The sequence below is a fragment of the Callionymus lyra genome, chromosome 15, assembly GCF_982586985.1.
Source record: "Callionymus lyra chromosome 15, fCalLyr1.hap1.1, whole genome shotgun sequence".
In the NCBI taxonomy this organism is placed as follows: Eukaryota; Metazoa; Chordata; class Actinopteri; order Syngnathiformes; family Callionymidae; genus Callionymus; species Callionymus lyra.
Genome location: NC_141832.1, coordinates 20,176,557 through 20,189,136, shown reverse-complemented (window position 1 = coordinate 20,189,136; position 12,580 = coordinate 20,176,557). Strand labels below are relative to the sequence as shown.

The window sequence follows — 12,580 nt, the reverse complement described above, 5'->3', positions numbered from 1 at the left end:
CAGGAATCAAGCAATACGATGCGTATCACGATCTGGTGTTGCAGAATTTACAGACCACATGACTCTTGACAAAGTCTTGACATCAACTTTAAAAGGTGCAAGAGTCGGCTGTATCTTCTTGTCCTCAGTCATCGCCAGGATCTCGCAGGACTTCATTGTTCTTTTAGCTGCTGCCATCTAGAGGCCGCACATTTAATTGCAAAACATATGAACAAACGCTGTGAATATTTCCAGGTTTATTGTAAAGACAGTTTTATTTCATGCACACTTTATTGAAGTATAAAACAATTGTACATTTATTTTTCAAATAGCAATGCAGTGCGGTTATATATTGACGTGGTAAATATTGCAATATCTTAGTGCATCCATATTTTCTCACACCTACTTGCGAGACACATCATTCTATAGCGTCAATTTGTTAAAATTAGACTTTAATTTGGAGGTTTCTTTTCTTTCTAAATCACTTGTCAGGAAAAGTAGGGGAATATATTGTTTAAGTAAATCAATCAAAATGAGCCAGACGTTTACAAATAAGTAGCGTTACACTTTCTTTTCGCAGTACATATCCTGCTCTTCAACAGATATTCAATCATTGGTTGGTTGTGCAAATATGAAATAAAAATACATTTTTACAGATTTTTAACCTGATTTGGCATGCTTTTTAAAAGCGTATTACCTAAGTCCTCTTCATTAAACCGACTTGACTATGATATAGGATGTCAAAGGAGACCTCGGGGTCATTTCATCATCTTAGTAAACGGAGGAACTCATGATTATAGACCTGCATACACGTTTAAATGTGACCCTGGCAGCCTTGTGATTCTTCACTGTGTGGAGTCTGCGTAGTAGCTTATGGTTCTTCTTCCCCAGTCACTCTCAGGCACCGGCACCCCCTCCTTGCTCACCGGCTCCACCACCAGTTCTATCAGACCAGGAGGGTTCGGCACCACCAGCTCTGTGACTCTGTAGAGACTGCAATATGCTCGTCCCACCATCGTCAGTGGCCCGGCGGGGATCCTGGGGTCTGGACCTCGGAGTCGTCTCCAGTAGACACGGAAATACTGAGCAAGACCGGTTTGGTAGTTCCAGCGCATGGTGGCGTTGAGGACTAGGCGGGGGGAGGTGGCTTCTGAAGATACGCCGTCTCCTTGAAACCATACCAGGTCATAAATGCAGAGACTTTGAATCGGAACAAAGGGGTCCTGGAGTCGCGCCACGTCCTGGATCTAGTCAAAAGTAACAAGAGTTATCATGTGATCATGAGTTTGTGTGTGTTGCTCACCATGATCTGTCCCAGCCTGCAGCGGAAGTCCGTGTCCTGGTTCTGCTCTCTCTGGATGTTGACGTACACGCCCTGAATAGAAGAGTCCTGGAGCTCCAACACCGAGCACCTGAGCAGTGACAGTTACATGCCTGTGGATCAAGTGTGCAGCCATGTGGGGTTACCTGACTGTCCATCCTTCTGGACCGTCCTTCCCACAAAACTGAGGCAAGTCCTTCATGAGCTGGTGGTCTTCAGGCAGACTCGCCAGAGAAACCCTGTGAGCATCACTCTGAGATCCTGAGGGAATGAGATTGATGCATATGAGAGACTAATGAATGTGAAAAATACAAGTAGTACAAGTGATAAAGTGGAAAAATCAGTGCCATCAGAACATTGAATAACATTTAAAATGTTGAAACTTTATTTTTTAAGCATTTTTAAGCATTCAATTGTTTTTGAAAAACTGAATTTAATAATGTCTATATAGAAATGTTGGCACTCTTACACCAACATTTTATATTGTAATTTAAAAATATATAATAAAGAAGGGTATTGCTGCTGTCATCTAGAGGCCGTACGTTTAATTGCAACACATGAACAAACGCTGTGAACATTTGCAGGTTGATTGTAAATACAGTTTTATTTCATGCACACTTTATTGAAGTATAAAACAATTGTACATTTATTTTTCAAATAGCATTGCAGTGCGGTTATATATTGACGTGGTAAATATTGCAATATTTCAGTGCATCCATATTTTCTCACACCTACTTGCGAGACACATCATTCTATAGCGTCAATTTGTTAAAATTTGTAAATTTACAATACCTGTAGATTGCTTATTTGTGCACCTGATTTTTTTATTTAAAACATATTCGGTAAAAATAGTTTTGTGACTCTTGGTGGATCTGGCCACCATCTCCTCCTCAAGCTTCTCCACTCACACTGTAATGTTTTAGAACCACATACACAGCATTTATTTCTTTCTTATTGTGTTTATCAAACTATCCATCAGTGAAAACATGGAGTTGTGCTTAGAGTCGAACCAACCATTGACATCATGTGAATCCCCGACATTGCATACGCTGCCCTCTGTGGTCTGGAGCTCCAGAGACATGGACACTCCGGGAGAACATTTGTACAGGAGTCTCACCATGGTCCTGGCTGGCAGAGGAACATGCAGGGAGAAGATCCTGGTACAGGTAATTGAAGTCAGAGAGCAGAGAGTGAATGAGGACCCTCGTGTTCACACACTTGATACAAACTGGAGAGGAGCGAGTGGCAGGAATGAGGCCTTCCAGCAGAAAAGAGCTGCCTCCATCCCAGGCGTCTTCTGAGCAGCCACGACTCATGACCCAGCCCTCACCCTCCAACTGCTGATGCTGGTATAACGGCTGCACCTCCTGAGCCGACAGGTGCAGCCAGCTTCTCTTAGATTCAACCTGAGGCCATTACAAAAGGTTTTAGACAGCTAGAGAGCACCACAAGGAACACTTCTTCCTAAGTACCTGTCCTTCCCGGTAGATGGATTTCCCAAAACCCTGGCAAAAGTTGGAGATGAAGGGCAAGCGTAAGGAGATTCGATGATCATACAGGAAGTCCTTCAGCAGATGCCAGAACCTAAATGATAGCAGAAATCCTTCAGTAATTCCACGATCATTTAAACCGTCGACTAGAGAAAACACTCACTTGTCCTGATTCTGGCAGAAGTCCCTTTTGTTTTCCAGACTCTCGTAGACCCATCCCGGAGCAAAGATGGCAGCAGAGAAGTTGTGCTTTCGGATTTTTTCTAGAGCCTGTAAGAACAAACAGCCCGTCAGCCACAGCAACCTATCGTCAACGTCGACAAGGTTTGAGGTAGTAAAGTGAGAAATACCAGTTCCTAGACAGGTAGTTACCACAAAGGTAACATTTTAGGCAAAGGGTTAGGTCGAAAAGATGGATGGGTGAAATTAATGGCATGTTTCTTGCAAGTGGTTCGTCTTGGGTAGTTACCCATATTAGGGCGTTTCAATCACAAAAATGGGCTCCAATAACTGACCTGATGAACTGGAGATCATTTTCCAGTAATATTGGCCAATGGTTTTAATACAGTGATACCCAGGGACTGCACTGGATTGACACAATCATCTCTCATTATTATTATTAGCAGAGACACCACAGTCGTCTTCCAGGAAACAGTGATTAAAATCCAACAGAAACAATATATCTTCATATGTAAACATTGCCCGTCAATATGATCCAGCCTATATTTAATCACCATGGTAACGAGTCTGTTGGGTTCCAATGTGCAAAGTTGTGGGACTGCTATGTATCAATATTTTGCGTCATTGTGTAAAACAAAAAGCATTGGTTTTGTGTAAACGATTAAGAAATGGAGAAATTTAGGCAAAAAGAACTTTCAAGTGAATACTTATCCTTCACTTTTTGGGGCATTTTCCGTTAATTCTATGTAAAGAAACTATGCCCTTGATTTTAATCTACAGGTTTATTTTTAAATTAAAGTATAGTTCACCAAACAAATATTATTCACACCCATCATCACACAGTTCAATATACTTGAAAGTTACAACTATTAAAAGACAAGGTTTCTTTAAGTGTCATCAAAAGAGCCAAGGTCTCAAGCAGGTAAGTTCTTATACAATGTACTTTGATTTGTTTCCCCTGGGTGTATACTGCACTTGCTAACTTAGCTAGTAAGCATCTAGAAAGCATCATTGAACTGTGAACCTAATTCCTGGGCGCCTGCCTAGTCAAGTCTTCTGCGGGATATCTCATGAATTAGTTATTGTTGGTTGAAAGATAAGGAGCCTCCATTAGTGGGCAACCAGAGAATATTTTAGTTCACGCTCACCATTTAACTACTGAACAATCAACACACAATTGTTTGACACTAAAACCTTTATTGGTCCCTTTGAAAAAAAAAAAAAAGAACATGTTGTCTTTCTTAAATATTTATGATATGATGGTAGGTAACATCTGAACCGTACCAACTCCAAAACAAACTTGTTTCAACCAAACTGAAGAGTACAGGTGTATCAGCATATTATTGTACTTTGTATTTTTTTTTTAGATTATTCATTATGGGTTCGATGTCCTTCAAATGTGTAATTGTTTTTATAAATATTGTTAGCCATGAGTTTACTATTTTTCACTAGCTTAACATTTTTAGCATTAAGTTGACTCTTTTTACCTAGCTTAACATTGTTAGCATTAAGTTTACTCTTTTCACCTAGCTTAACATTGTTAGCATTAATTTTACTCTTTTTACCTAGCTTAACATTGTTAGCATTAAGTTTACTCTTTTTACCTAGCTTAACATTGTTTGCATTAACTTTACTCTTTTTACCTAGCTTAACATTGTTAGCATTAAGTTTACTCTTTTTACCTAGCTTAACATTGTTTGCATTAACTTTACTCTTTTTACCTATCTTAACATTGTTAGCATTAAGTTTACTCTTTTCACCTAGCTTAACATTGTTAGCATTAAGTTTACTCTTGTTCACTAGCTTAACATTGTTAAAGTCACAAGTTAACTCTTGTTCATTAGCTTAACGTTGTTAGCCGTTTTTGCTTGGCATGCCTGTCTTTGTTTTCTTTTGGTTTCTTCGAAGGCTATTATTATTTCATTGGTTTCACTTTTGTATTTAAGAGGTGTTATTTATGTTTTGTATTTTTAATATATAATAATATATAATTTGGGAATAGCTTTGTTAGCTCCTGTTTTATCCATATGTAAATGTATCTGCCGTCCATTAAAACAACTATTTTTCTCTGCTAAACCAACTACATCCTTTTATTTATGTCAACAGTTTTTAAGAAATCAATTATTCTTCATTTTATCTTTAAAATTAACTATTTTTACCCCATGTTTCTAAGGCTCTCTTATAGTTTATATTTCAATTAAAAAGAATATGAAACTAGTTATTCAATGACACAACAAAGCATAACGAACACCTTATTGTGGAAACAAACAAAGTGACAGAAAAAGGTGCGACAAAAGAAAACATTTTGAATTAAGTCCAAAGGTGGCGCTCAGATGAAAGCCCGCACAAAGAGGCCAACTAAGGAGAATAAGGAGATAAGGCGGAGATCAAAGTGAAGGTGGTAAACATAAGTGCATGTGTTCAGGTCGCAGTCAAAGCGTCTGGAATCTTTGGTGTCGGTGACTAATAATTGCCATTTAGTGATGAAGGTGGTGACCTGTGTTGTGCCAGAAATGTCGACCCAATTGAAGCTGCCCATGGGCACCAAGTCCTTCTTCAGCCAGTCCAAGCAGCACTTCACCGGTGCGGCGGAGGACAAGGTAACAGCCACCCTCACTCATGGCAGCTGCATCAACGGCAACAAGAAGAAGGCGGAGGATGGAGAGAGGGCGTTTGAAGACTGCAGAGTGAAGCTGACCATTCCGTTCCACGTGGACAAGGAAGCCGTACAGGCGGATCCGTCTTGCGTCAAAGAGGCCGTGAAAACCAGCCCCAACCAAAACTCAAATACTAAGAGAATGCAGGGATTTGTGGCCAGACTGAAGGAAAACTTTGGCTTTATTAAGACGGTCAATCACGACCAGGAGATCTTCTTTCACTTTAGCAAGCTCTCCGGTGAGATTAAGAACTTGGAGCTGGGCGACGTGGTCGAGTACACTCTCTCAAAGGGCAAAGGTAATAAAGTCAGTGCCGAGAAAGTGACCAAAGTCCCTCCTGCGAACATACCCGAGGAGGATATAGATAAAAGAGTGATGGTGGGAAAAGTCATCCGTCCCTTATGCAACGGGGACGCCACGCAGACCGAATGTCACGGACTCATCGAAGTCAAGGAGGATGAAGGTAAAGTCCAAACGTTTCCCTTTGAAATTATGGGGATGGCCAACAAGGCCGACTGCGTTCACCAGGGAGAGGTGGTGAAGTTTCAGGTTTGCACGGTGTCTCAGACGGGACAGAAGATGGCCTGCAACGTGGTCCCTCAGCGCAAGGGCTTGGTGGCGTTCGTGAAGGACAAGTTCGGCTTCATCAAATACGAGGTCGGCAAAAGCAAGAAGCTGTATTTCAACATCAAGGAAGTTCAGGACGGGCTGCAGCTCAAGGCCGGGGACGAGGTGGAATTCTCGGTGGTCTTCAACCAGCACACCGGGAAGTGCAACGCCTGCAACGTCCACAGGGCTATCAAGTGGGCGAAGCCGGCAGGAAAGAGGCCCAACCGTCTTGCCTACGCTCTGAAGTCAAACGCCGTTGATGACGTCAATAATCCTCGCCTGGTCATCGTGAGAAAGCCTCTCGGACCAGACAGTCCGAAGGGCTTCACCGTTAAACGCATGGCTTGTCAACCTGGCGTGATTATCTGAGCAACTGAACCTGCACCAATCCCTCAAGATCTAATGTCATATCCAAACAGGAAGTTTAAAATTTGGACTGCCAACACAAACAACCCCCGCACCACATCCATACCTTATTGGTTTCCAATTTTCCTCCCACCACTTCGCCTCTTGCAAACACATCCACCCCGACGTAGATGTCCGCTCGGCGGCCATTAGCCCCGCTGTAGTTGCTCATCCACTCCAGACTTCTTTCAGTCCAGTTGTAGTTGGTGAAGAAACCATCGCAGGAATCGAAAAAAATCCTGTTGAAAGACAGGCATGTCATCAATAAACCAAAGTATTCGTATTTAACACGTCTCATTATTTCAGCTACTAAACTGAAGTTTTTTTCCTTTCCGTCAGATGTCTCTGTAATAATTCATAGTAGAAGAGATTCTGCATGAATGTTAAAAATGTGTTCTTCCAAAATCTCAAGAAAAAAACAACTTCTGGGGGCTAAAAATATTGACAAAAATGTGCCAAAATTGACTTTTTTAAAAGGATACAAATGCCGCGAAACCAAGTTTATAACATGTTGAAAATGTCAGTTTTAGTCATCTCAAAAATCTGGAACAAAATCAATAGGTTTTCAATGGTTGAAAAAATGTGCCCAAAAATGTACGTTTAAAAAACTGGATGAATTAAAAATTGTCGCAAAACCAAGGTTTACGTAAAAGGGCAAATAAAGTTATGACTTTAATAGTCAGATTTAGATTGAAAATACTGAACAAAATATAGTTTTACTCTGGCCCTCAGTCTGCACTTTGCATAGGTCTGATATACAGTAAACCATGATATTACTTGCACACATAAAATTAAAACATTCGAAGGAGAGTTTCTTTAAGACTTTGGCGAATCTTGGCAGAGACTGTTGTGAGTTTAACATAAATCTCACAATAATATTTCACACAAAAAGTACAAATCTGACTGAATTTTAAAATTCTGTAAACTTAGAAAAAATGGTGGATAACATAATAAAGTAAAATATATTCTTTCCCACTTTAGTTAAGCTGCTTCAATACAGTCCCTAACAGGTAAAATACAGTCCCTAACTATAGGGAACATCTGCGTATTCTACCTGTTGGATTCGTTGAGCTCATTCTGCCACGTCAGCTTCCCAGACTGGAGCACACTGTCGTACCACAGAACCAGGCTGCCTGGGATCCGCTCGTGCATTTGGTCACTTAGATACCTCAGGAATAAAGGTGTGTTTTTGACCGCTTCCTCCTGCAAGAAGATGCAGACTCAAGGTCACACAGGAAGATGGATGCACATCAAAACTCAATATCTTGATCTTGAATCAAATAAAGGAAATACCAGGTAACATATAACAAACCATCTTTAAAGCATGACCTAGTTAATGGGTAGAATATATTCTCACGAGGGGCTCATATTTTTGTGATCTTCGTTATCATTTTTATTTTAAATGTTGCTATTCAGCGTCAACAAAAAATAACTTTTTGTTGAAATACATCAAAAGAGAAAAAAAGCATTAATCTTGAGTTAACTACAAGCATTTGAACCTGAGCCATAATACAAGTCAATGATAATTTGAGTATATAAAGGATATATCGGTTTTTTTTTAAATAATTAGAAAATTGAATATTTTCTAAATTAATTATTACATTTTTTACAGATATAGTTTTATATTCTTATTTCAATAATTCAAAAATATATTTTCTAAATTCTATATTGTTTTTCATTTGTATCATTAAATTTAATATTAAAAAATGTTGATATAATATGCCAAGACCTTTCAATATAAAAACTATTAGACACAAAGAGGCTAACTATTTGAAAAAAAAATACATTTCAGTAAAAAACATCCCAGCATATGATGGAACATACGATCTTAATCAAAAGTTATAACATAAAGGTTTCTATACCTTTATCCGGTTAAACAATAATAAATTGAGAACTTTTATTCACAGACATTTTGTTCAGTGTTTAGGAATAAGCATCGACACTTCGTTGTGGGATATTGTCAATGAAAGCTTGATGACATTTCAAATATTTTTTTGGGGTTGAATAATTCTTTGATAATAAAGTTTATGAGACCACAGTTTGCAAACTAGAACAAACATGAGTACATTCCAAACAGTGATGGAAAGACATTTCAAACTCACACTGAGCGTGTTCTCGATGTTGATCAACCAGCCGTCAAAGCCGTAACAAAGACTAATCTGCACCAGTTTATCAGCCACGCTTCTGTACGACTCCTCGTCTTTCAGGAAGGCCTCGCACAGCGTGGCTCCCTCCGTCCACTCCGTGATGAACGTTCCTGCCGAGCGACGTTACCATGACGACAGGGATCTCAAATTCAGGTCAAAATCCGCGTGAAGCTCACCGAGGACGGCGACTCCATGTTTGTGTGCAGCGTTGGTCCACACGGCAGGAGGAACCGTCACCAAAGAGTGCGTGAAGTAGTTGAAGATGTCGATGTACTGCCAGTGATAGAACGCGTACGGAGTTTTAGCCGACGTTCCCTGGATGAACCTGGGAAACAGATGTGTTGATAAAAAGACAAACCAGAATTTAATTACTTTTCTGATGGTTGTGTTGGATTCGTGTGAATCTGTGAATGTTTGTACTTATAACTTAAGAGTATTATTATTATTATCTACCGGACCTGTCATCCAAGTAGCCACCCATCATGTCATGGGACACCAAAGTCCGACGTGAGCAGCTGGCGAGGGAAGGTTCTCTTGCAGCTCGAGGAACGACTGCAATATTGAAGGGGTTCGCCTCGCTTCGCTTCCATGACAACAACTGCTCCAAGGTGTGGAGACCCCCACTTATAGGCTCGGTGGTGTCGGCATCATAATGTTTGGCTGACAATAAAAAAAAAAAACATAATTTCTTTTAGCTAATCATGGGTTTATTTACAGAGGAAATTAGAAGTTTTACAAAATCCAGGTGTTGGATCTAATACATCGAATACAGATCCAGCAATTGATAGGTTGAGCTAACATCTAATGAAGAGAAACAGAAAAAAAGGGTTCATTGAAAGGTTACATTTGTTTTGACTGAAATATTAATTCCAATAATTTGTGTATTGAAAGTTTGAAGTTGTTTTTACTGAATCATTAAATTCAATTTTTCATTCTTTTATTCTGTACTGACTGCCACCAAAAATTCTAGGTTTTGGTTACACCACTAGGAATTCAAGTTTCAGACTCTGATAAAAAGTTTGAAATTGGTTTTATTGAATAATCAAATTTAAAAATGTGTATAAAGAAAGGCTCAACTTGATTTTATTGAATAATAGGATTCAATACATTTTATATTGAAGGATTGTTTAAAAACCATCCATTAAATGGTTTAATGGTTTAAAAATATAATTAAATATTTTAAAAATAAATTAGTTTAGTTTTAGATAGATAGGAATTTATTGATTGAAATTGTTTAACACATCTAGGTTAATATTCCAATTCCAATCATTCAAAATATATTTTCAAAATTCATTATTTTTTCATTCAAATCCTTTTAAATTCAATTTATACCAACATATTGACTTCAAACATTCAGTTTTCTAATGGCTCTGATATAATTCCATAGCATTAAAGAACACAAACTACATTAAATGAGATGGAAATAAAAATGGAGTCGCAGACCATCATATTGGAAAACTTTGAATATATGTTTGGCCCTGTGAGATGTTCAAAGCTTGGGAAATCTTTTTATAGCCTAACCCTGCTTTAAACTTCTCCACAACTTTATCTATGACTTGTCTGGTGTGTTCCTTGGACTTCATGGTCCTGTATGCTCGCCAATATTCTCTGAACACACCCCTGAGGCCGTCACAGAACAGCTGTATTTGTACTGAGATTAGATTACACGCAGGATCTATTTAGTCGATAGGTCAACATTCAATCATTCAATCATCAGGCAACGCCTTAAGACGATTAGTTGCACTCAGAGAAACTAGAGAGATACTTTTGCACACTGCACTTTTCACTTTTATTTTAAAAATCATGTATCATTTTCTTTGTACTTGACAATTGTGTGGCACTTTGTGTTGGTCTTTCACATTGAATTCTAATAAGATATATTTATTTCTGTGGTGTGTAATGAGACAAAATGTGGAAAAGTTCAAGGGGTATGAATACTTTTGCAAGCCACTGTATGCGACATTAAGAATATTTTACAGGTTTTTATCCACGAATGGTGCTAAACTAATACTTCTAAAACAGTTACCGAAACCATGCTTTAAAAATCATCGCAAAATTTGTCCAAAAACTTTAATAAAATATGCATTATATGAAAATAAGGTTGTTGTATTGGGGCAAAATGTTGTCAATCTTTACAAACAAATGTACATCAGTATTTCTGTTTATATGGGGTTAAATTGTGTTTCGTTAGAGTGTGCATGACGGACTTTACCCGGCGAGTGTTGAGTAATTTTTTTAAATACATGTTGATGTTTGTATTTTGGAGAAAAAAAATGAATCAGGTAAAATGACACCAAAACCATCTCTGCTAACTACCGTCTATGTCAGAACCTGTGCCCTCGTACCCATATTTCTACTGAACCCTACATATGTCACATTTTTATTATAACATCTAAAAATAATACAGAAACAATATCATGATTAGATTATTGTTCAATAAAAATACAAATTCTGTGATGTTGAAATGTTTTGTTTTTTCAAGCAAAAAAAGAGAAAGAAATGTGTTAGAGGTACAGTTGGCAAGTTTGTTTTTTTAACTGAGCAATGACCACTTAATAATGTGTAACTATATAGTAATAAGTAAATATGTTCGCAGGATGAGAATCTTCAAACTAATAATGCAAAAAGAAACATAAAATGATAATAGAAAGATTATTTACCTGGCAATAGTGTTTGTGTATGGTTTACCACTTCATGGATGATGCTGGAATCCGGTGCCAGACATGACTGTATCCTGGAGTAAGATTAGTAAATGGAATGAATCATCATAAACAGATGAAACTTTGTTCTAAACCAACATGCACTAAATCAACAAGAGAGCTCATAACATCTGCTGGTTATTAATGTTTCATTCTCTCTACCCTCATTTCTATTCAAAACAAACAATATCACAGCAATGAAGGAAAGTTTGCATTGTTTTTACACTTGAAAATTGTGTTTTAAACATAATGACAGTGTTTACGTCCAGTCCATATATTCATGGGACCAGAATCCTTCACTTAAGTTTATTACATTAAATTGAATCAAAACAAAAAAAAAAGTATGTACCCAGGTAATGGGTGATCCTGTACTTTTCCTTCGGGGGAGACTCCAGTTACATCGTCTGTTGACGACATTTCACGCCACTGGTGCCTCGAAAATACGGAAACACTCAACCGGAAGTGACAGCACGCTTTTGGACCTTCAGAGTAAAAGCAACTTTTTTTGTGTGTGTAAACAAATATGTTAAATATGTTGAACGAATTAATAGTAATGATGGAGACATGTGCAAAAAAGAAAAAAAAACATTCAAACAAGACAACATGGTAATAATTGTATTATTTATTTATAATAATTCTGCATTGCTATAAAGTAAAATCCACAAAATTAACAATTAGCAAGCAACTTTATATACATTTAAAACAGTTAAAAGCAACGACTACCATCATCACACGTTACGTTGTTATTGAAACGAATCTCGTTTATCATTTTCGACGAGAGTTAAACTCTTATTCTGAAAACTCGGCCGCAAGAACAAACCGGGAAAGATGGATCGGCATAAATAAAATCGAAATACACGTTGATTTATTTATTCTTTTTAACGCCGGTATAGTTTTGGTTTACTGGAGAGATTCAAGTGGTTTCGGTGGTAAAATGGGGGGAAATGTTTTAAATATAAAACTATTGGCGCAAGGTCATTTTATCCTCCAAATTACACTATTGTGTGTTGTATAAATAACAAGGACAATCGAACAAGTAAATAAAAATAGAGAACGTGACGTGTATCTTTAAACATGTTTATGTTTTTCTTAG

General features: G+C 38.0%; 1 protein-coding gene and 1 pseudogene across 1 annotated transcript; one reads left to right on the top strand and one right to left on the bottom strand.

Moving 5' to 3' along the window:
- Positions 1 to 235: 235 nt before the first annotated feature.
- Positions 236 to 11,931, bottom strand: engase (endo-beta-N-acetylglucosaminidase). The gene is made up of 14 exons (XM_087809980.1): positions 11,837 to 11,931; positions 11,449 to 11,522; positions 9,247 to 9,448; positions 8,965 to 9,113; positions 8,744 to 8,898; positions 7,696 to 7,844; positions 6,709 to 6,880; positions 2,954 to 3,060; positions 2,773 to 2,884; positions 2,519 to 2,706; positions 2,315 to 2,457; positions 1,447 to 1,561; positions 1,283 to 1,391; positions 236 to 1,226 (listed from the first exon to the last, which is right to left on the bottom strand). The coding sequence occupies exons 1-14, from the start codon at positions 11,902 to 11,904 to the stop codon at positions 825 to 827; spliced, it is 2,145 nt and encodes a 714-aa protein (XP_087666106.1). The 5' UTR covers positions 11,905 to 11,931; the 3' UTR covers positions 236 to 824.
- LOC148065263 (cold shock domain-containing protein E1 pseudogene) lies at positions 5,420 to 6,696 on the top strand (annotated as a pseudogene).
- Positions 11,932 to 12,580: the final 649 nt, after the last annotated feature.

Bases quoted from the DNA above. Each gene is read 5' to 3' on its own strand.
- engase (XM_087809980.1), bottom strand. From the start codon at position 11,904: ATGTCGTCAACAGACGATGTAACTGGAGTCTCCCCCGAAGGAAAAGTA. The intron at 9,449-11,448 runs GTAAATAATCTT...TTTTATTGTCAG, and splicing joins TACACAAACACTATTGCCAG to CCAAACATTATGATGCCGAC. The intron at 1,227-1,282 runs GTGAGCAACACA...ACTTTTGACTAG, and splicing joins GCAGGCTGGGACAGATCATG to ATCCAGGACGTGGCGCGACT.